At 41.1% G+C, this 24,777-nt stretch overlaps 1 protein-coding gene across 1 annotated transcript in view; it reads left to right on the top strand.

Annotated features, from left to right (window-relative positions):
• STXBP3 (syntaxin binding protein 3) overlaps positions 1-21,642 on the top strand; it is a 41,670-nt gene extending 20,028 nt beyond the window's left edge. The window contains exons 7-19 of the mRNA XM_080916065.1: positions 374-528; positions 3,266-3,356; positions 6,125-6,249; positions 9,998-10,093; positions 10,217-10,274; positions 11,584-11,649; positions 12,756-12,836; positions 13,974-14,112; positions 14,670-14,776; positions 15,411-15,503; positions 17,033-17,118; positions 19,885-20,036; positions 20,967-21,642. Of these exons, the coding sequence (XP_080772191.1) occupies positions 374-528; positions 3,266-3,356; positions 6,125-6,249; positions 9,998-10,093; positions 10,217-10,274; positions 11,584-11,649; positions 12,756-12,836; positions 13,974-14,112; positions 14,670-14,776; positions 15,411-15,503; positions 17,033-17,118; positions 19,885-20,036; positions 20,967-21,061 (1,344 nt within the window). The 3' untranslated portion in view covers positions 21,062-21,642. The remainder of the gene's footprint in view (positions 1-373; positions 529-3,265; positions 3,357-6,124; positions 6,250-9,997; positions 10,094-10,216; positions 10,275-11,583; positions 11,650-12,755; positions 12,837-13,973; positions 14,113-14,669; positions 14,777-15,410; positions 15,504-17,032; positions 17,119-19,884; positions 20,037-20,966) is intronic.
• The last annotated feature ends 3,135 nt before the right edge of the window (positions 21,643-24,777 follow it).

Raw genomic sequence — 24,777 nt, 5'->3', positions numbered from 1 at the left:
GACGTTTCTGCATTATTTGTACTGGGTTAAGACTCTTTATCTTTTTTCTGCCAAGCATTAGATATTCTTAGTTTGACTCCTCCCTACTTCAGAGTCCTTCCTCTGTTGCACTGGTTGTAAAAAGCAGTCAGCTCAGTCTGTATTTGGAGCAAAACTTGAATGAGTGAGGCAGACTAAACGGGAGGAGGAGGAGGAGAGGGATGAAGAGAGACAGATGAGGCAGAGAGATCTGAGGAAGAGAAAGACAACGGCTCCAGGAGACAACCTGCAACATTTGCCCTGTAATGTCTCAAACTGCAGCTGCATTTTTGAAAATATATTTTTAGAATCAAGTCTCTAGATTGACAGCATAACTTTTTCTGGCCTAACTTAGGTTTATACTCTTGATGTACCAGACGCATTCTATTACTGTTACAGTCCAGACCCTAGTAACGCCAACAGAAAAGAAGCAATCATGGAAGCCATGGCTGAGCAGATTGTGACAGTGTGTGCCACTCTGGATGAAAACCCGGGAGTGAGGTATAAGAGGTAAGGCGTGTGTGTGATGCTCACCCTGCATAAGGAGGATCTAAGGCTTAATTAAGCCTCAGGTCACACAGTAATTTGTAGCCTCTGTTACTGAATGTTAGAACTTAAATTTGGTTCCATTTATTTATAGGAAGTTTTTTTAAAGAGCTGAGGCTCAGCTTTTATACCACATACTTTATTTACTTGTTTCTTTATAAAAATCAACTTCTAATAAAGTGCACTCATTTTATGAGGAAGGTTTGTTAGTTTATTCCATATGAATGGTAGCATTTGATCTGTTTCCCAGAGAGCTCCCCCCATGCTCTCTGTCACCTCCCCTCCCTCCCCAGGACCACCTGCTGCTTACTCACCTTTGACGTGCAGTCTTGCCTGATTTTGAGCTGGTATAGATGGTGTAGATGGGATCACAGGACTGTGTGTATTTCATAGCTTTGTCCGTCACTTGGGTTTTAATCCTAGCTCTGCTAGTGGCCATGTCTAACCCAGTCTTAGAATTATACGTCTTAGGATTTTCATTTTGAATAGGATGAAGGGAATAGTTTTCCCGTGGGGTTGTCAGAATGAGAGAAAGATAATAACCGCTGCTTCATAGAGTGAGTGCATTTGACTTTTCCTTGAGCAGGTTCTTTGAATATTGGCATTGGTCCAGTTGATTGGTGAAACATTCAACTCAGATTTATATACTACTATAAACTTTATCACTCTATGTAGGCATTTTAAAATCTGCTATTTGGGGCTAGCAAGATGGCTCAGCAGATAAAGGTGCTTACTACCAAGGGCTGGATGGACTCTTGGGTTTGAGCTCAAGACCTGTGTGGTAGAAGAAGAAAATCAGTTGTCATAAGCTGTCCTCTGACCTGTGTACTTGGCACTACTCCATGATAATGTCCACAGATCAATCAATCAACATAATAAATCTCCTTAACTCAGGTATCCCTGGATGAATTTTTACCTTGGAAATTAGAAAGTGTGTAAATAATATGTTAATTACAATCTGTACTTAGAGGGTCCACTAAGTGGTTTGTCTCTTAATGAACTTTAGTGTCCTTTAAGCTTCTACTGTTGATGGTAGGTTATGCTCATGGAAGCGAGGAAGCCTTAACCATTTTATAGTCTAATAGTTTACCTGTACACATGTTTTGAATCACTTGAAAATGAAAATTTTGATGAATTTAAGTATTCTATTATTGATTATTAATATTTTATTAACACCAATCATTATTAATAGCATTGATAATTGTGCTATTAGTAATGCTTCATTGTTAATTGCTTTATTGTAGGTGGTCATTATTTTTATTATTAAATTAAATATAAGTGAATTTTGAAAATTCTGGGGCTGAGAGATGGCTCCATTGATAAAATACTTGCTGAACAGGCATGAGGGTCAGAGTTCAGATCACCAGCAGTCACATAAACCTGGCCAGAGTGCTGCACATGCCTGTCAGTCTAGCTAAAAGGGTGAGCACCATATTCAGTGAGAGACCTTGTCTCAAAGGCACACACACCAGCGAGTTAATGCACACACGCACACATGCACAAATTCTACCTATTCGTTAAGAATGTGCTGTATAACCTTTTAAGGTAAGTTATAAAATGAAATTATTTCTTTTTTTAAAACATTTTTCTGCAAAAATATATATAAATCACTAGTTGTAAGTGTACCTTTTATTTTATTTTATTTTACTTTTTGTTTTTTTGAGATAAGATTTTCTGTGTAGCCCTGGTTGTCCTGGAACTCACTTTGTAGACCAGGCTGGCCCCAGACTCACAGCCTCCCAAAATGCTGGGATTAAAGGTGTGTGCTATCACCTCTTGACTAGTGTATATTTATTTTTAAAATATAAAACTGAAAGATCCTTAAACATTTAAAAAAGTCTCAGGACACTCCCCCATTCTTCCTCTTTTCATGTTAATGTGCTAGTCAAAATTTTTTTTTCAACACTTTTCTTTAGGTTTATAAAATATACTAATACCACTGATTTTGAAGTTACCATTTGAAGTAAGATGCTGCCATCTTATTTTTTACCAAAAAAGTATTTGTTTACTTTTATTTGTTTGTATCCATGTCTGTATGAATTTGTGTGCACCACATGTGTGCAGTTACCCCAGAGGCAGAAGAGAACTGGAGTTACAGACAGTTGTTAGCTACCTGATGTGGCTTCTAGAAGCAAAAGCCAGGTCCCCAGCCAGGGCAGTGAGCCCTTTAAACCACAGAGCAGTCCTCCACCCGCGCCTCCATTGTGTAAGACAGAGCATGACTATGTTGGAAGACTGTCAGCGAGTGTGGGGAGGGGGATGTCATTGTCACGTCTTCATTTGGAAAGCAGATTGTTTAGACAAGTTGAAAATGCATATACTCTGTGGCCCAGGATTCATACCTTCATGTGCAGTGGACGTAGAGATGTGCCAAGCATATTGGTTTCCATGGTGTTCACAGTGTACGGAATTGAGAATGGTTTCAGTGTCAGTCACTGACTTTCAGGGAACTGAATGTATTGAGGGAGGGAGGGGTACAGGAACAGCACTTTGTAATATTTTATTCCCTCGTGCTAAAATGTCTGATGCATGTGCTGAGGCAGTGACAATTATGTGACATTTGATATCTGAAGTTTTCCATGTTTATACATTTTTTTATTTTCTAAATCTAAAGTTGCTAAGTCTTATTTTAGAATTTAACTTTATAGTTTGTAAAGTGTGTCCTGAAAGATAATTGTTAAAACATTTGTTCCATTTTTAGTAAACCCCTAGATAATGCCAGTAAGCTTGCACAGCTGGTTGAGAAAAAGCTTGAAGACTACTACAAAACCGATGAGAAAGGCCTAATAAAGGTAATTGATAAAGGGCAGCTAATGCCTCTATCAGTCAAAAGTAACCTGTTGATGGTTTTTTCTAGTATTGATTTGGGGGCCACTAAGGTGGGTCTGAAGTTCTGATTTGCAAGTCCTTAGGTGGAAAGCTTTGATTTTGTTTTGACAGTGTGGCCTAGGGGGAGGCCGGAGGATTTGAAGGGTGTGAGTCCACACCTTGGCTCTGCCATTTAATTAATAATTATGTTAATTAAGGCAAATTTCAGAACTTTGAACTAAATTTTTGTCTCCAGAAAGTAGAAATAATAATGCCTATCTTAAGTTAATGAAAGGATTAGAAGAGCTAATAATGTCTGTGAAGTCTTCAGAATAATGCCTTTTACTAGGTTAGTATCTAATAAATGCTGGGATTCCCACTATCACTAGTTCTGCGAGCTTGAGTTGTTTCACGTCTCGGAAATGAATGGGATAATGTTTGCCTTGCTTGGTTGGTATGAGAATTAGGTGAGATAACATCCAATTACTCTGTATCTGGAAGAGTAATAAATAGCAACCTTTGTTACCGTCTTCTAAAATTAATATAACTGAAGACGATGAACAAATGGTGTCAGGGCTGAGACAGCGCCTCTCAGTAGCTAGAGTAAAGGCCGGAACTTCCCTAGTTTAGAAGAGGAGGAGGTGGCCAAGGGAACCGCCGACTGGCAGTGCTGTGCAGTGGGCAGCAAGGCTCGGTTACCCTACCTGAACCGGAAAGCATCACAGGACGAGGCCCGTGAGCTCCGAGAGGGATGAGAGAGAGCATACTAAAGGGAGTTTTGTAGGAGTAGTGGGAGTCTGGGTAGAGACATGGAAAGGTAAGATTCAGTGTTAAACAGCATTCGTGGAAGATGTCAATTTAGATATAGTGCTGGTTACTTGAAAAGTTAGTGACATTTGGCCAGTGAAAACTATTATTCTGCAAGAAAATAGAGTGGCTTAATAGACATAGTGGGCAGTGAATAGAAATATTGGTTAGATCGAAGAATGATAGTAAATATCTCTTAGGTCCTGCACAGTTCCAGTGGGGAAAAGGCAAAACATTCTTTCCCACTTACTCCTTTGTATCCCTTCTCCTGGGAAGGTATTCAGCCTTCAGTTGCCCAACCCCTTTCTTTTATTCAAGCACACGGTAAAGGCTTGCCTCCACTTGAAGCCCTTCCTGACTCTTAAAACCAAGAGCTACCATCATAGTCTCTTGCATCCCCATGCCTTTATATCATGTATATAGTGAAGTTTTGTTTGTGTGTTTCTGCAGACTCATGAACATTGTGTTTCATGGTAATGCATTTAACCTTCACAACAATCCTACAAGGGAGAGCTTCTGTCATTTTGTGTAATTTTTACCAAGCAAATGTATGAGAGGTTGAGAATCTTGTCTAAGGTCATATAGCAAGAAATTAACTGTGGCTGAACTTACCTGATTTGATTCCAAAATATTCTTTTTTATCATTGAACCTTATTGTTTTAGCCTTTATCAAGAGACTCAGTGATGAGCTCAAAGGTATTTTGAAATTCTTAACTGATGTAACTTATCTCTACTATGTGTAGATGAATAGGAAATGTTGTCCGAGTTGTAGTTAGTTACCTCTTACTTCTTTGACCAAGAAGCTAAAGAATTAGTTACTTTTAAGGGTGAAGTATGAACCAGAGTTGCCTTCAATCTCAGTTACTTTGGAGGCTGAGAAAGGAAAGATCACAAGTTCAAGGACTGCCTGGGTACAAAGTGAGCTCAAGGCTGGCCTATCTCAAAATCAGAAGTGGAAAGGGACGTAGCTCAGCAGTACAGATCTGCCTGGCACGAAACCCTGGTTTGATCCCCACAACCACCACCTCTTCACCCCAAAAGAATTGTAGGCGATTCAGACGTTAGCAGAAGAATGTCCCAGCAACGCTGCTCACTTGAGTTACTCATGGAGTGGTCCATGTTGTTTTTGAATTAATGTTAACAGAATTTTATTATTATTTATAATTCTAGTGTTTGTTAATATGATTTCTACTCTTAAAATAGCATAAGAGTTCAAAGTGCAGGCATTGGCATAAGGCCGGCTTGGGTTTAAAACCTCCATTCTGACAGTTAGCAACTGTGTGCGACCCAGAGAATTACTTAATCCTAAGCTTTAATGGCCTTTCTGTCACGTGGATGTGATAATATCCGTCTAGAGGAGGCACTGTAAGAACTGTGAGGCAGTGCCTCTCTGAAATGAAGTGTCTGACACAAAGAACTCAAGTACTAGCTGTTACTCATGACTTATATCAGCCTTCTTTGTGGAACTGGATGTACAGGCAGGAAAGGTTGGCCAGGCAGTAGTATGCATCTGTAGGCCCAGCTTGTGGGAGGGCTGAGGACGTGGTGAGTCCATGGCCAGCCTGGGCTACATTCATAGTGAGCACCCTATCCTAGAAAAACAAGAAAAGAAAGAAGAAAAAAAAAAACATTTAGGAAAGCCAAATATCACTTCTTCAAAGAAAACTTAGGACTGTGGTGTTGTATTTAATTAGCCTCTTAAGCTAATTATGAAAATGTTAATTGTGTAGTCCTGCTTTCCCTACTGTGCCACTCATACTTTTGTTCCTTTTAATATAACTTCATCTTCTCAAGACAGTTTACCATTTGTTTTGTTTTATTGTGTGTTTTTCTTTTATTGTGTTTTTGTTGAGGGGAAGGATTAAACTTACTTTCTAAGATATTAAAAAGGTGTTCACATAAAGGTACTAAAATTTCTTAAGATAATTTTATCTTGTTATTCTAGGGTAAAACTCAGTCCCAGCTCTTAATAATTGACCGTGGCTTTGACCCTGTGTCCACTGTCCTGCATGAACTGACCTTTCAGGCAATGGCATATGATCTACTACCAATTGAGAATGATACATACAAGCAAGTATAAACTGAAGGGCGTGTAGAGGGCATGTGGACAGACTGTAATGACTGACAGGGGGCAGAATCTGAAGACCTGGAACCTTCCCTCTCTCACTCCTCTAACTGTAACCTGACAGGTTTACTTTGTCAGCTAACAGCAGCTTGCTTCAGAGCTTTGAAGTGGACTGGCTTCCTTAACTGTCCTCTGCTAGCAGTGCATTTAAACAAGTGGAATTCAGACATTTTTCTTACACTTAGAGTAAATGCCAAGCCCATCATTATATTTCATATATGTTATATTCAAAATGATTAGGCTATGTTTATTCTAAATCATATACCCAAAAACTATAGATGTAACCCTTAAATAGGGAGATTACTTTTAAAGTAAGGGCAAGTAACTGAAGTGAGCAAGTTTTAGTGTGGCATGATTTACACACACGCTCACAGTCACTCACTCTCACTCACACACACACACACACACTCATTGTGCTTTTTGACATCATGGTCTCTAAGTCCACATAGTCTTTTTCTGGCCAAGATTTGCTCGTTGAGGCCAGACATACAGCCCACATGTGTAATGTCAGCATGGGGAAGCCTTCAGCAAAGGGTCAGGAGTTTGGTGCCAGCCCGGGCTGCACAGCAGGTGTCAAGGCAGACTTGTACCCAAGCACAGTAGTAAAAGCCAGCATTTGCTTTATGAAATTTTGTTTGCTAATTTGTAGACAATAGTTCAGACCTGTAATTCCAGCTGCTTGGGAGGCTTAGGCAGGAGGATCTCATATTTAAGGCCGCCTGGGCAATTTAGTAAGACTCCCAACTAAAAAAAAATTTAAACTTAAATAAATGAATAAAAAGAAGACTTAGTTGAACAGCACTTGCCTAGCATGTATGAAGCCCTACAACAAATCCATTGTACCAAAAATAACCTAATTAATTAATTAGCTAATTAATAATAGTTTTATTAAACAGGTACTTTGATAATTATGATACTTGGCAATTTTTCTTAATTTTTTGTATTTTCCATTGTGTTTTTACTTTCATTCTTATTAAATCCTGCTCTTCCTTTCTTATTTATTTATTTATTTATTTATTTATTTATTTATTTATTTATTTTGAGTCTTTGTATTGTTTGTATCTATGTTAGGAAATCAGAGGCATTTTTCTATTATGAAAATTGTTTTTCGAAGTCCATTTGGAATTTTGAGGAGTATTTTCCACATCCTTAGGTGGGTCTCCAAGACGCTCAGTAGGTTTTGAAAGCAATCTGATATCAGACAATAGAGAATTTAGTTCTAGACTGGATAGAAATTTTGGGCACTACTCAACCTAGTTTTAAAAGGTGATCTTCCCAGGTTCGCTGGCAAACAAAGGAACATATAATTGCTTAGGAGTAAGGAAGGGAGCTAATGTTTTAAAGAACAATTTTACCTTCTTTCACGGAATCACAAAAGTTCAGAAAAAAGACTGATGTGGGAAGAGAAACTCCCTCAGCTCCATCAGTTATTACACTGGAAATGATTTCTTATTAAAAATAGAAGTACTGTGGTAGTTTGCAGTGTGGAGGGGGGCATGTGACTGTGCAAATGTAGGTACACATGTGCCCCTCCATGCATGTGGAGTGAGTGTGTGTGTCTGTGTGTAGGTACACATGTGCCCCTCCATGCATGTGGAGTGAGTGTGTGTGTCTGTGTGTAGGTACACATGTGCCCCTCCATGTATGTGGAGTTCTGAGCACAATCATGTGGAGTGAGTTCTCTCCTTCCACATGCCATTCAGTGGTCAAACTCAGAAACTCAGGTTGTCAGCTTGAAGTACCTTCTCCACCTCTGTTTTACTAAATCCAACAGTCTGATCTCATGTTTCTTCTTACTCTACTTCTTAGGGTTGGGATATTCTAGCGTTTACTTTGGGGATTCCATTTCTATACTTTGAGAAGCACACTTAGTCTCAAGGTTTGTCTTTCCTTGGCTCCCACATTATGTGTATTGTGAACTTCAGTCTCATCAAGTCCCTAGTGAACGTCTTCATTTAAAATGCCTGGTGAGCATCTTAAACTTGTGTATCCACACCTGAGTTGCTGGTACCTTTAATGTACCCAACCTGTGCTCCCCATAGTAAACGCAACTCCTGTCGCCTAGTTACTCAGACCAAAATTTCAGCCATGGACAATCAAGTTCAAAGCCACTCACCTGAGTAGTAACTTTTTGTAACTACATTTCAAAGACCTACCTAATTTTTCAACTGGCTTTTGAGAGCAGCCTTAGCCTCGAACCCATGATATTGCCCAGACTGACCTTCAGCTCAGTCTTCCTGCAGACTTATTACTGATCTCTAATGCTCTGCTTCTGTCTCTGCCCCAACCCCACCCTTTCAGTCTTTCCCCAACTCAGGGGAGAAAGAGAATCTGAGTAAGATGTACCTCAGTGCATATCATTTCACTCAGAACCTTTAAATGGCTTTCCATTTTCCTCAGATAAAAAGAAAAAGGCAAAGTGGATGCAGTGGCCCCTAAGCCTCACCTCACCCGTGTTCCTTACCACCCCATTGTAGTTTAATTCCATTGCCTGCTATTCACCCTGTGTTCACACACTGTGGTGGGACCCACATCCCTGCTAATCTCTATCAAACATTTCCTCCCAGGGCCCTGGCTTACATGAATTTTATTCTGTAGACCAGGATGGCTTTGAACTCATAGAGGTCCATCTGCCTCTTGCCTCCCATGGGCTGGGAGTATTGCCCTGTGCTACTGGTTTGCTTATAAGCCACGTGAACAGCAAAGGTATTATGTAAGCACACATTGGTATTCTGCATGACAAAGGGCTTCCATTCATAAGTCAGCTTTGTAATTAAACACAGCTGTTTTATCTTTGGGTATCTTAACTAAGATCACATAGGAAGGTTGTTTTGTAATGAAGCTTATAATTTTGGGGTTATAGAACTTATTGCATTTATATAGTAGAAAATCTACATGTGTTGTCCATAGTTCAGAACTGAAGAAACACTGTAATCTCTAATATTGCCTTAGGAAATTAACATTGCCAAGAACAGCTGAGTCTTCCCTACCTCCAAAATGGAAGGAGGGTATATGCATTAAAAGAAAAGGAACTCCATTAAGGAAACCAGTCAACAAGCCCACTGCATGGGTTCCGTGAACCTCTTGCACCACTGCAGACTCCAGCAGAGCTTGTTAAAGCCGTCATAATATTTTTTACAACTGTAGGAGTTTTCTCATGTCTTCCTGTTCTTTAGAAGGTGTGGTTATAGGGTTGGGTAGGAGTGGCAGTTCTTTTCCTAACCGGTGTTTGATGGTTGAGCTGAGTTGTTAGCATCTTAATCGGTTACAGACGTAACCACTTATGCGTTCAGTGGTGGTGGTGGTTGGTTAGTCTTCACGGTCTTTGCTGTTTGGGACAGGTGTTGTGTAATTCAGGCTGCCCCAACACTGTTATCAGGATGACCTTGACTCTCTCTAGTCCTTCTAACCTCTGCCTTCCAAGTGCCACTATACCTAACTACTTTTATTCTTAAAGCTGACTGTGGGGTGCTGAGCTTGAGCTTTGCAAGGTGACGTTCTGCCAAGACTATAAACCTAACATTTGAGAGGAAAAGGTGCCATGCCTTTGAGTTTCTGCTTTGGGGTTTAATCCCTTAGGTGGCAGGCTGAATCTGTATTTCAGTTTGTTTTTCAGAATTGTTGTTTGGAAAAATGTTTCTTCTGCTTTCTGAGGTAGAGAATCCAAAAACTCTTCTTTTCGGTTTATCATAGGTACAAGACAGACGGGAAAGAGAAGGAGGCAGTTCTTGAAGAAGATGATGACCTGTGGGTGCGGGTTCGGCACCGGCACATCGCGGTTGTGTTGGAGTATGTGAGCCTGTTCTAACTTTGTCCTGTGGTTTTTAGGAACTAAATTACTAAAGTATATTTTATAGCCTAAAAATAGTTTTATAAAGAGCTAACTTAGACATTTTTCTGACAATCTGACAGGGAAATTCCAAAGCTTATGAAGGAAATTTCATCAACAAAGAAGGCTACAGAGGGTAAGGTAAGAGTCTCTCAAGGTGATACCAGGGTACATTTTTATTTTTAGGGATGAAGGCTCTTGTAGCTGATCTCAGATGAGTTTACTACATACCTGAGGGTGACCCTGAACAGGAGCTCCTGTCTCCATCTCTCCGATAGTAGGACACAGGTCATGTTATTCTCATGTGTGTGTGTGTGTGTGTGTGTGTGTGTGTGTGTGTGTGTGTGTGTGTGTGTGGTGAGAGCACAACTTTTGGGAGTTGTTTCTCTCTCATCTTTCTGTGGATTCTCATGTGAAGCTGTCAGGCAAATGTTTCACCCTCAGCCATCTTGTAGGCCCTGCAGAGGTAAATTATAAGCACAGTTGACAGTGAAAAAGATGAACATTACTGTTAACTTTTTCTCTGGGGACATTCTAACTAGTGAAGTAGAGAAAAAAATAGAGTCCTATGCAGCCATTACTTCATGTTCAAAACTCTCATTAAAATTTAGTTCTGAAAAGCTTCTTGGTCAGTTTCCTCGTACATAGCAGTGGAGTCTGTTTGTTGTTTGTTGGCTGTTCAGTAGACAAGGCTAGCCATGAACCCACAGAGCTCCTTCTGCTCCTCAGTGTGCGTGCCGTGGTGAGCCAGAAGACAGCTTAGTGAGTCTGTCCTCCCGTCCATCTCCTGTGGGTCTGGGGATCATGGCCGGCATGTTCACCTGTTGAGCCATCGGTGGCTCTGTAGTTGTAGTTTTAGATTTAATTTACTTGTGCACAGTTTGGATGTCCTTCAACCTTGTTTGATTTAATGTCTTGAGCCTCTTAAGTTGGACGTTCACAGTACTGATGTTGAGCTTCTCGCCTACGGTTTCTAGTCCAGTTATTTCATTGTCGTTGCTTTGTCTTTTTGCTCTGTCTGCATCAGAGAATGCACTGAGGCTCTTCTGAAGTCTCCGGAGCTTGGCTCCCTAGTTGTTCTCTACCAGGCCGTAGCGTGCTGCACCCGTCATTGTGCAGAATAGGGCATAAGGGCGGCCGCTGCACATGCTTTTCTTGTCCTGCTGGTTCCTTCGCTATAACTGAGCCTGGGAAACGTTCTGGGAACAGGCAGGCTGAGCTCGGGAGAAGCTGCTGGGCTGTCGGTTGCCCAGAAGGTACTGAAGGTCCTACTTTGCCTGTCCACAGGGAAGAGTAACTTGATAGCAGCTGCTTTACTGTGACAGGCCTAAAGTTCCTTTACAACCTAGCATGTTTATTAAATTAGATAAGTTTCTTAAAAGTTCTCAATTGAGAAGCTGTAATATGGAATGTCTGAAGCATGGCGTTAGCTTTATTTGTTTGGTTGCAGACATCACTCAGTGCTCTTACCCAGCTAATGAAAAAGATGCCGCACTTCCGAAAACAGATCTCAAAGGTAAGCATGGTCCTGTCTGAGTGCTCTGCCTTTGCCTGTCTGATCCCGTGGGCCGGCTCAGCAGGGTCCCTGGAACAGTTGTTGATACTGTCTTCCCAACCTTTACTGTAGATCTGAGAAATGCCCAAACTGACCAAAGCAGCCACTGACTTTTCCCTCTACATCATTTGTATTTTTTAAACGCTTTTTTAAAAGGTATGTCTTGAACAACTGAACAGAATAATTTTAGTATTTCTCAGACTCATAGAAAGATTCAGTGTGAGATTAACTAGTAGCTGTTTTTTCAACCCATATATTTCCTTAAAACAATAGTTATAAGTTAGGTTTAAATTTGCTTAAGGTATAGGTGTCCAGATAAATTCACTCACTTTTCCCCATTCTTTTCCCTTCCTGTCTCCCTCCCTCTTTCCGTCCGTCCATGTGTCCGTCTATCCAGCTATCCGTTCATCTTTGGTAGGGGGAGATGGGTCTCATTCTGCCTCAGGCTGGACTGGAACTCAATCTACCCAAGGCTGCTGTCAGACTGGAGGCAGGCGTTCCTACCTCATCCTTGAGTTTTCTGGGACTGTAGGTGTGAGTCACCATGCCTAGCCCAGACTCTTCTAGAAATCACTGTCTTTTCACACTTTTATAATGTTGTATTCCAGTCAAGAACCAATGATATAAAAGGCCTTTGATGTTCCCCTGTAGGATCTCACCCTTCTCACTCACTCAGCCACAGTTTCCTTATTCTCCAGCCCCCGCAGACTCTCACTGTGCTCTGTGTTCGCTGTCTGTTGATTTCTTCTGTCATGCTGATTCTCACTTCCTTTCTTGAGCTGTTTCTCTTTATTGACTGTTTCTTTTTCACACTGAAACCCAGATCTTAAAACTTTAACACTGGGGCTGGAGAGAAGGCTCAGAAGTTAAGGGCACTGGCCGCTCTTGCAGAAACTTTGTAACTTCAGTTCCACAGAACCCGATGCTCTCTTCTGGCCTCTGGCACTAGAAACATTCATAACTGGCACCCATGCAGGGAAAACACCATATTTTTTAAGTTTAATATTGTCAATTATACAAAAAAGTAATTAGCGTGTTGTAAATAATCAGTGTCCTCTGGCTTTCAGCAAGTCGTCCATCTTAACTTAGCTGAGGACTGCATGAACAAGTTTAAGCTGAATATTGAGAAGCTCTGCAAAACTGAGCAGGTAGGTACAGACCCAGGAACACCCACATCTGTCATAGATTCCCAGAGCGACTTTGTACGTTACCATGTGAAGGCTTTGCTGAATACAGCAGTTGAGTTCCACAAAATCATAGACTTTTGTAAGGGACTCACCTAGGTAGTATTTGATGCCTGACGGCTTTGTGCTGCTTTAACAGACACGGAAATGACCTTCTACTGAGTAAGGGCTTATTTTGGCTCAAAGTTTTGCTTGCTTGGATTTGGTGCTGGGGTACTCTTGGTTGAGAATACTTGAGACTTGTGGTATTATAAACAGTTGACTTCAGTGCTTTTAGGCATGTGTTTGACAGAGCCCAAGAGCTCACCCCATGGCAAGGACACCAAGAGGTAGACAGGCAAGGACAACAGTTCCACTGTCCCCTTCAAAGGCACAGCAGAGACCTGAAGGCCTCACTCTAAGTCCTGCTCTTAGTTCTCCCAGCTCTCAGAAATACCACAGTCATCCTTGTCATGGGGCCCTGGGGTCATTCTGATCACACTGTGGCCCTCCAGCACTGGCAGCACCCCCTTCCCTGTGATCTTGCAGTTTGGGCTGCGGACCACTACATTAGGGAAGTTTCATTTCAGGGCTTTCTCGGGTTGCAGTGCACTGTCCTGCAGAATTCTGTACCCCACGTTTCTGTTTTGATTATTTTTTCTTTTTTAATATTTTTAACCTGTTCAGAATATTACACTAACAAAAACTGAATGCAAATTGCATGCAGTATTAACTATTAATGGTAGCCCCACTATAAAGTTAAAAAGAAATGCAACTAATGTTGTTAATAAGTTTAACCTAACCCTGTGTTCACACCATTGTTTGAATATGTGCTTAATACTAAAACTGTTAATGAGATATTTTCCATTCTTTCACAAATATTCAGAATCCATTGTTTTGAACCCAAAGCACATCCTGACTCAGATTGAGCACATCAGAAGTGCACACATGAAGTGCACACACTTTATTTTTAGTGGCTACCACAGTGTCTAGTTCAGGTTTGCATCTACCATTCCCATCTCCAGTGAAATATTCCACCAAAATTCGGCAGTTTAATAATAGACACTTTTAACAGAAAAGCAAGTGTGGATGGTAGAGCGCTGTGCGTTTTACTGTCATTAGGACCTGGCACTTGGAACAGATGCTGAGGGCCAGCGTGTGAAGGACTCCATGCTGGTGCTCCTCCCTGTGCTGCTCAACAAAAACCATGACAACCGAGACAAAATCCGGGCGGTCCTGCTCTACATCTTTGGCATTAATGGTAATGAGCCCATTTGGTTCTAAGTCTGTATCAAAGTTCTCACTCGGAAATCACCTACGGTGATCACATTTTACATGTACTTGCTACATGTTATTTTCATGTGTGGTGGGCATGGGAGGGTATGTGACTGTGACTGGAGGTGATTTTACATCCAGATTATAGTATAGCACCCACAGACACTGGCCAGTCCCCACGTGGTATCTTGATCTATTAGTTTGGGTTACATTTTGAGTTTTCATTTTCTCCTTCACCATGTGGGTTTCAGGCATCAAGCCCAGGCTGTTGGTCTCGGTAGCAGCACCGTTAGCCTCTGAGCCATCTCCCTACCCCTCAAGTCACATTTTAGTAATAGCTTGTTACTACTCAGCATAAGGAAGTTGAAAGACCTCACAGTAAATGGTTAAATGAGGTGGAGACAAAGGAAATTCCTTAGAACAGTGGGAGAAGCCCGTAGGATATAGCTTTCCTTTAAGCTTTAGTCCCTGTAGTAAGTACGGAAGCTCTAGAATTAGTTGCAGTACCTGTATCTGACTATGCACTCCTGACTCTTTCCTAAGGAACCACTGAAGAAAATCTGGACAGACTGATCCACAATGTAAAGATAGAAGACGATAGTGATATGATTCGTAACTGGAGTCACCTTGGTGTTCCCATTGTTCCCCCAGTAAGGAAGTGTGTGTGTGTGTGTGTGTGTGTGTCTGTCTGTCTGTCTGTGTGTGCGTGCATTAACTACTTTTGAAGTCAGACTCACTACCGTTGCCCCACGAGGTTCTTGTGTGAACTAGTTCTGTATGTGGGAATCTTGACTTCATCTTTTAGAGACAAGGCCTCATGTAGACCGGGCTGGCCTCGACCTTGCTGTGGGAACCAAGGACAACCTTGAACTCCCGTCCTTACCTTTCAGTGGTGGTTACAGTTGTGTGCTGCCATGCCCGGTGTCTGTGTTGCTGGGATCTACTGAGCGAAAACTCTTACCACATGAGCTGTGTGCGCAGCAGTGTTTGGTTTCCATGTGTAACCTGAGTAATTGAGGTTTCCTAGTGAGTCCGTGTGTTCTGGCTGCTACTGTAGTTTGCTCCGACACTTGGCTCTTTATGATTCATTTGTCCAGTGGTTGCATTTTACATTCAGCCTTTTATATAGCACTACTGGGGTACACTGTGCTGTTCAGTGACCAGCATTACCAGCCTAGTGTGGTTCTTTTCTCTTTTTTAAAGTAGGCAGTTTTGCTGTAAAGCTTTGTTAGAAAATATAAGTATATTACTGAATGAAATTGTCTGTTCCTTCAATTATAATAGTCCCAACAAGCCAAACCACTAAGAAAAGATCGGTCTGCAGAGGAGACTTTTCAGCTTTCTCGATGGACACCTTTTATCAAGGATATCATGGAGGTAAAAGTCCCAACCCCCCTGCTACCCCAGCCCCGAGCGCCTCTGTGGGTTCCGCCAGATAAATGCTTCGTGAAGAGTCACCGGGTGAATATGCTGTTGGTGCTGCTGCTTAAGAAAATAATAGTAATTTATAGGAATTATACACTGAACTAATTTTAAAATTACCTTAGAAGTTAAATGAAAACCATTTATTCTAGCTTTCCTTTGACTAATTGTAGTTCTAATTTCTACTTTCCTTTGTGTAAGTATTTTACAATTTTCCATTTTTCAAATCTTTATGTTATTTGCAAATGCATGAACATATTTGAAAGTCTGAAGAACTTAGACTTTGCCTTCTGCGGTGTAAGTCATCTCCCACTTCCGTGATCATTTTCAGAAGTAGTTTTTCTCTTCAAGATTTATTTTATTTATATGAGTACACTGTAGCTGTTTTCAGACACACTAGAACAGGGCATCAGATCCCATTACAGATGTAAACCACCATGTGGTTGCTGGGTTTTGAACTCAGGACCTCTGGAAGAGCAGTCAGTTCCCTTAACCACTGAGCCATCTCTCCATCCACCCCCCACCCAGATAGATTTTCTACAGTTGTTTTTAAAATGCAAATCAATCTGTTTAAACTCTCTAACGAGGTTTGCATGCTAAATCCAGAGACTGCACTTTGGATCTGTGGCTGTCTTGGGCTTTTAGTATTTCTCTTCTCAGTGAAGTCTTCCTCCTTGGTGGTCATGGTAAAACCCTCCAAAGTTGCTTGTTCTTCTTGTGTCCACTCCTTAGTACCTTTGTGCTGTCATCTATAAAGCAAGTTAATTTTTAATCAAAAGTGTAGCCATAATAAGTTATGAACAAATATATATTACTGTATTAGTAAAGCACTCATAGTCTGCTTATTCATTATAAACATAGGCAGAAGTGTATCGTAAAGCATAGCACTGAGAAAATAAGGTTTTTAAAAGCAGAGTGAACAGGAAAACATTCCACAGTGGCTGGGCTGTCTTCAGTGTCTCGAGGTTAGTATGTGCATTTCTGCTGTAGAGGAACTGCTGTGAAGGACAGTGGCCTGTGGTGCCGGTGAGAAACCTCTAGCTTCCCTACAGGCGAAAGGTCCTCATAGCATTGCAGAACCTTCCAGCAAAAGGAGGCAGATCTGAAATGCTTGTTTAATATGCGAGTAAACTAGCACATTCATTTTTAAATTTTTTTTTATTATTTTAATTATGTGCACATGAGTGCAGGTGCCCACGGAAGCCAGAGGCGTCGGTGCCCTGCAGCTGGAGTTACAGGCAGTTGTGAGCCTCATGGTATGGGTACTGGAAACTGAATTTTAGTCCTCCAGAAGAACAATGATTTGCTTAACCACTGAGCCATATCTCTAGTCCTAGTGTATTGATTTTTACTGCAGTTAGTTTTCATGGGTATAAAGAAGATCTAGTCTTACTTGACATTTATGCACCTTTAATGTTCATCAAGCTGTCTATGAAGCAAATCCCTGAAATTTTCTTGATGGTGTTAATAATTCTCTTCCCTAGGATGCCATTGATAACAGATTAGATTCCAAAGAATGGCCATATTGTTCCCGGTGCCCAGCAGTATGGAATGGCTCTGGAGCTGTAAGGTAGGCTATAAACCAACGCCTCTGAAGTGCTTTTGCTAGGATACTTTAGACCAAGAACTAAAGTGCTGCACAGCATTCTCTTTGAAACATGTAGTAATGTAAAACTTTTCTTCAACTGTAATCTAAATAAAATCAGGAAAGCATACTTTATAATACAGAATACTTTTATAAAACTACACATCATCTCTTCACACATCTTATATAGCATAGTTGCCTCCTTACCTCCTTTCTGGTTCCGGTTTCTTCTTATTTTTCTTTTCCTTCTCTTTCTCCCTCCCTCCCTCACTCCCTCCCTCCTCCTTCTGTTTCTTCCTTCCTTCTTCCTTCCTTTCTTTTGAGGCAGGATCTCACTGTGTAGTCTAGACTGCTAATCCTGCTGAGTAATCACACCCAACTTGATTTAATCCTTTTAATTTTGTTAAGTATTTTAAACCTAAGAGAGACACATTCTCATCCATGTTCCTGCACTCAGATCCCAGCTAAGCAAATTTAAATATCATTGGAGTTTCCGGGGTTTCATGTTCTGAGTTTAGTCTTCCTTTTTATCATATTTGTCTGAGTTCAGTCATCTACCTGTGTGTCCATACCTTTTTCTACTCGCCCTATGTAATGTAATGAATTGTTCCTGTGTGTGGATGCACACATGACCAAGCATGTACGGGGGACAGTTCTCTCCCTCCACCGTGTGGGACCGGAACACTGAACTCAGGAGTCATGACCCACATGGGGCTTTTTCTTGTATTTGGCTTCTATCAACTTGACTGTTCTGTGTTGACACAGTTCTCTGTTTACTCTTCCTGGGTTTGCTGTGTTGCTTGTCTTCATCAGATAAGGGACTTTTCGGTGTATTTTTGAGGTGTTTTCTTGTTCCTTTGTTCTAGACTCACTGAAGCTTTGCTCTCTTCTGCTCTCAGCTGTCTCGTGCCTGTTTCTCTAGTTCCTCAGGGAGCAGTGCAGGACAAAAGGGGCGTGCTGAAGTGTCCCACCGTGTCTGCTGCTCTCATCTGCAGCTGCTGTTGGTTCTTCGTAGTTTCCGCTTCTGCTTTTGTTGTGTGGTGTGTGGTGCTCACGGTGAGGCCTAGGGCTTGGCAGCACTGACCGCATTTCACTGTCATTCCTGTCACTTCCACCGGACCATACCGGTTAACTTGACATTACTAAATCTTACATTCAGATAGATATGATATAGATACATAGCTTTGCTCAAGCCAATCTCTACTTGTACAAAACCAAGTTTCTACCAAAGTATTAACCACATTGTTTCTTTACATAAAACAACCTTTTGTTGAACATGGATCCTTTAGCTAGTATAGTAGAGCAGCCCTGAGTTGCTTTCTGTGGTTAGTTCTCATGCTTACTCTGTTTTGCTTTTGCTTTTTGAGACTCTGTGTGGTTCTGGCTGTCCTAGAACTCATTCTGTAGACCAAACTGGCTTCAAATTCAAAGGTCTGCCTGCCTCTGCCTCCCTAGTACTGGATGTGTGTAGGTTGGGGGAAGTATGTGCATGTGTGTGCAAGTATCCACAGAACCCAGAAATGTCTTGGTCCCCAGGGGCTGGAGTCACAGGTATGAACCAAATCCTCTGCAAGAGTGATACTAACTCTCTGAGCCATCTCTGTAGCCCATCGTGGTAGGAATTTATGAAGACCTCAGCTGTGGGCTTTCTCTCTTGCTGTGTATAGCCACTTTAGTCTTTTGAGTTTTTCAGTTTTTCAATTTAGCTTAGTGGTGGTTTCTGTCTGTGTGGTCAGCCTTCAGCCTGCTGTCTGTGCAGAGTTGTCAGACACCATCCTCCGCTGATCACCCTGAGTAAGGGATACATTGTAACGCTGCAGCTCTCCAGGCTCCCTCTCTTCCTGCCATCCTTTCTCTACATGTCCGGAGCTGGGCAGTTGCCTAGCAACGCCTATACCACTTAACTTTAGAGTTGTTTAGGGTGTTGTCCTTGTTATTGTTGTTGCTTATTCCTCACGTCCCTGATCAGTTTCTGACAGATGTGGTAGCACATGGCAGGTGTCCTTGCTCAGGTCTAGACACTTTCTAGCCACCATCCTGCTGTGGCCTCCCTGTAGTGACTGTCCAATGCCATGCTAGGCCCTGGTCAGACTCTGTCTTCCCCAGCCTTCAGATCTCAGTCTTGCAAAGCTACACCCTTGGGTCCCTAAAAATTTCAACAAATCGACTTTTCAGGGACATTAAGGATGGCTCAGAGGTTAAGAGCTCTGGCTGATCTTCCAGAGGACCCAGATTCGTCCCGCACCCACACAGCAGCTCACAACCATCCGTAACTCCTGTCCCACAGGATCCAACACCCTTCTCTGGCCTCCACAAGTACTGCATATACATGGTGCACAGACTCATGTGTAGGCAAAATGCCCATACACAAAATAAAAATATTTTAAATGTTAAAATAAAATGTTAGCTTTGTAAATAGAAATACTGAGCCAAGACTAAGTGGTTTTCATTATAGTTTTTGGAAATAAGGGTTTTTTATACTAATATATATAATCTCGATCTCCATATCCTGGATGTAGCCTTGATCTCTTTTTTTTCCCACTGTCTCATCACAAATAAAATTGTATGTGATTTATTGAAATAGAAATCTGAAAGGGTGCAGCCTTTGCCTAATTAACTGTAGGGAAATTGTAATGTGGTTAGATCATTTCATTAAAATCAAGACAGTTGCTTCCAAAGATGAGTTTGAAATACATGCATTGTGACTTTGGGAGTGTCCACAGCATGTTTACTCTGTGTTTTACTTTCTAGTGCTCGCCAGAAACCAAGAGCTAACTATTTGGAGCTGGACCGGAAAAATGGGTCACGGCTGATTATTTTTGTAATTGGAGGAATTACATACTCTGAGATGCGTTGTGCTTATGAAGTTTCTCAGGCACATAAATCCTGTGAGGTTATTATTGGTAAGACTTTCATCTTTTTGTTTCTTAATGTTTAAGGCAAAATTTTGTATGGGAAAATTTAAGACTTTTATTACATGCAAAAATATCATTATAAAACATGCTTTGTTAAATTACCTTAAGGGTTCCCCCCCCCCCCCGTTGATATTTTAATAGTTTTATTTTTAAATATGCCAGTTTTAGGGGCTTGAGCTTGCTCCCTTAAAACTGCATCTTCTGATTTTATTTGCTCTGATCATTAAAATGCTTTTGTGACATATAATACATTTTTACTTTAGAAGCATTTGTCTTTGTGTATATGGATCTGACGCTGGTAAGGCCCTTGTGGAACTGAGTTTTAAAACACCAGTCTGGACCAGCAGAGGGCTCAGTAGGTAAAAAACGTTTGCTGAGCAAGTCTGACAGCCTTCATTCACTTGCAGAGCCCACAGTGTCGGGAGAAAGCCTACTCCTGACAGTCATCTCTGCCCTCCATGCTTGAGCCAAGGCATGCATGTGCACACAGGTGTTCATGTATGTGCACACACACTAGTAGTAAAGTAAATTAGACTGTTTCCTAGTGAAGCCACTGCAGATAGGTAGCCTATCCCAGACAGCTGCAGGAGCCATATGACAGGCTTCGATTCACAGAACAGCTTAGAGATTTTCGTTTGCAAAAGACAACTACTGAAGGTCTGTTTGGGAGGACAGCCAAATCCCCATTTTCTCTGTACCAGACACCAGTATATAGTACAATTCAGACAAAGCACTTGTGATGGGCAGGATTTCTGAAGACTTACTGAGCATGCTCAGTGACAAGGGTTGGTGTGAATTTTGGAGAAATGCTGTTGGAAGTATTGTTCCAATGCACCACATATTTTGTATATGAAAGGGACAAGATTTTAAGCCAAAGAAAATTATTTAATTCTGACAATTTACAATTTCTTCCACCAGGTTCCACACATATTTTAACGCCCAGAAAGCTGCTGGATGATATAAAAATGCTGAATAAATCAAAGGATAAAGTTTTCTTTATTAAGGATGAGTAGCTTTTTTATAGTTTAGAGGTTTTGTTAATACATTCAGCTAAGGCAGATGTTGCTGTTGTCATTTAAGCGGTGTAAATAGTGTATGGAGTAATATGGTCTTCAAGTGTGCGTTGAAGGAAGTTTCTGTGCTACTGGATTTGCCATTTCTAATAATTTAAGTACTGTTGCTGCTTTGTACAAGATATGGCATTAAAGGACTTTCTAATCAGGATGTTTTCACCTTGGAACAGACTATGTTACATAGTGTGGGTAGTTTTTACAGCCAGCTGTATACATACTAATTACTCACTGGATACTTGTGCTAAAATACAGTGATGGGGGCAAAATGATTTTGAATGACAAGATTATAAAAGTAAAACTGTAAATGTATGTATGATAGAATTATTTCTTATAACTGCAGTTTCTTAAAACTGAAATTTATAATTTTATGTATAAAATAATTCCAGTTATTAATATGATTTCACTGTGTATATGACCTGCAAGATAAGTCTAAAGAACACAATTTTATATGTTTGAGATCATGTCTGCTTAAGTTAGAAACCAAAAATAATCATGAATATTCTAAGAGGAAATAAATATATTGTTGCTCAATTTTTCTGAGTCTTCCTTTTTCTTTTTTCTTTTTCTTTTCTTTCTTTCTTTCTTTTTTTTATTTAATTCTGAATTGGAGCCAGAAAGAAGAAAAAGAAGATCTTGTAATATTCTCATGAATACAATACCTAATGACTTTCAAAAACAGTGTATTGTCTGTGAGGTTGGGTGATATAGATAGGCCTACAGTTAAGTGTGTTACAGAAGGGAGTGTCCTAGTTAGGGTTTTTATTACTGTGAAGAGACACCATGACAAGACAACTCTTATAAGGACAACATTTAATTGAGGCTGGTTTACAGTTCAGAGGTTCAGTCCATTATTGTCATGGCTGAAGCATGGCAGCATGCAGGCAAACATGGTGCCGGAGTTGCCAAGAGTTCTACATCTTTATCTAAAGGCAGCCAGGAGTAGACTGTAATTCCACACTGGGTGGAGCTTGAGCATAGGAGACCCTAAAGCCCACCCCTACAGTGACATACCTCCTCCAACAAGGCCACACCTCCTAATTCCTAATCGTGCCTTTCCTTTGGGACAAGCATTCAAACACATGAATGGCCGTACCTATTCAAACCACCACAGGGAGTCTTTATTTAAGATCTGACATTCTAACTCAGAATTGCTCCTGTTCAGACTTGTGAACACCCGCCAGCTTACATAAACATTCCATACTGTGAATTGCTACCAGTGGTACACAGCTTGTGTGTGCTTACACTGTTCATGGATATCATTGCTGTTGTTTCTTGCAGTGCTAGGGATTGAACACAGGCCTCAACAATGTTCAGCAAGTGCTCTACCACTGAGTCATGTCCCAGTACTACTTCACAGTGTGTTAGTCAGGGTTCTCTAGGGTAACAGAACTTACAGACTAGGTAGGTAGGTAGATAGATAATTATATAGATACAGATTCATATATATTCACAACCACACACACATATATATGAGAAAGAGATCAGAGGGGTTTATTGGAATGACTTACAGGCTGTGGTCCAGCTAATCCAACGATGGCTGCCTATACACAGAAGGTCCAACAATACAGTAGTTGTTCAGTCCTTGAGGCTTTATGAAGATGAGCTGGTCCAGTGTATGCCAGAATCCTGAAGAAGTAGGTGCCAATGACCGAAGAAATTGACTAGCTAGGAAGGGCAAAAGCAAACAGCCAAAAAGTAATGTTTCCTTCTTCCATGATCTTCATATAGGCTTCCAGCAGAAAGTGGGGCCCACATTAGACCTTCCCAGGTCAGATCTGGATTGAAGGTGCCAAATGACTTAATTAAGCACAAATCCCTCACAGATGTGCCCAGCCATTCCTGGATTCTAGCTAACTCCAGGAGTAGCCTTCACGGTGGTTATGCAGACATAGCTTTCCTGTTTGGGCTTCAGAAGTGCACTCTAAGATCATGAATTTGCTCAGGTCCTTCAGAGACCATTTTGACTTTTTACAGTTACCTCCACCCATCTGGACTTGATGTTAATGTATGAATGTGTATGTCTAATATTGTCTCTAGCAGATTTGCCCCCATCATAACACTGAGAGGAAGCTGGAAGTCAGGTTTTATAGATTCTGAAGTGGAGGCCTGCCATTCATAGTCATTTATTTTGTGAAAATTTGGAAGGCAGGGAGGAGGCAGAACACCTCTCCAGCTGCACTAGTGAAGCCAGTTTTAGCAGCTACACCCAGTGCTAATGCCCAGTTACCTGTCTCCTGCCTGTGACAAAGCATTCACTTACTGTCCTCTTGCTCATAGATGGTGACAGTGACCTAGTTTCTATTTTCTGTTACTGCATGAATATATATATATATAAAACCCATTCAGCCCACATAGTACTTTCTCTTAAATCCTTTTCAGTTTAAAAAGGAGTCAGGGTTATACCAGCATTCATTTCCTTTCTACCTGGGTTCCTTCCTGGAAGCCAGAGTTCCTCGTGCAGGTGGTTCTCGTAAGTGGGAACATTGCAGGCCTTTTGAAGACAGTATTTGCATTGATTAGTGAACAGCGGCATTGCACCACATCAGTTAGTCATCTCATGAGGATTTGGGTTTCTGAAGTACACCTTAGTTGCTCATGTGTCTTACATTTGGGGTCACTGGGGAGTTTTGGAAAGCAGAGTTTCCATATTCATCTACTTCTCTGTGACACGGAGAGCGGCTGTTCCCATATTATGTTTGAAAGAAAGCACTTAATGGGATCTTTGGGATGTTTATTTGTAAAATTTGTGTGTCTTCTGAGGTGTGGGATGTAATTTCGTTTAGTGGCTCAGTATAGCATGCAGCTTGACAATACAAACGAAAATGGTTGCTGGGATAATAGACTAACATTTTCAATAAAAGTATGATGCACTTAAAAAAGAGGATGGGGCTGGAGAGATGGCTCGGAGGTTAAGAGTATGTACTGATCTTCCAGAGGGCCTGGGTTCAATTCCCAGCACCCACATGGTGGGGCTGCCACATGCATATGATATTCTTACATGTAAGGGTGCAGAACACTCAGACTAAAGTTAATCATGTGATACTCTTACATACAAGGGTGCAGAACACGCAGACTAAAGTTAATCATGTGATACTCTTACATACAAGGGTGCAGAACACGCAGACTAAAGTTAATCAGCAAATCTTTAAAGAAAAAAAAAGATACCTACAGTAGTTTGCTTCCCAAAAAACTCCATGATGTGGCCTCCCTCTCTTAAGGAAGCTGGCTGTTCACAGCAGCCCCACCTCGGGCAGGGACGAGCCCCTGGACTCAGTATCAGGGATACAGTTTTACATAACCAGCTGGCTTTTCTGGTTTGCTAATGGGACAAATTAGAAGAAAGGACTGCCCTGAGCTAGGAGACAAGAGAACACAGGTTACAGATTGAACAAGTCAGAACTTGGCAAGTGCTCTTCCAGAACTTTTTCTTTGAAGACCAGGGTCTCACTCTGTAGCCTTGATTGTCTTGATTGTCTTTAATGGCACTGCCCCATTCCTTTCTTTGACTTAGCTGTGTTTCTGTGAGTGGGCATAATGATCAAAAAAAAAAAAAAAAAAAAAAAAGAAAAGAAAAAAGAAAAGAAAAAAAAAAAAAGAAAATGAGTTTGCAGGATCTAGGATTCATGGACTTGTTTCAAGGAATCCATGATTTTTTA

This window comes from Micromys minutus (assembly GCF_963924665.1).
Source record: "Micromys minutus genome assembly, chromosome: 4".
Classification (NCBI taxonomy): Eukaryota; Metazoa; Chordata; class Mammalia; order Rodentia; family Muridae; genus Micromys; species Micromys minutus.
Note: the sequence above shows the minus strand (reverse complement) of the source record. Positions and strands in the feature narration are given on the sequence as shown.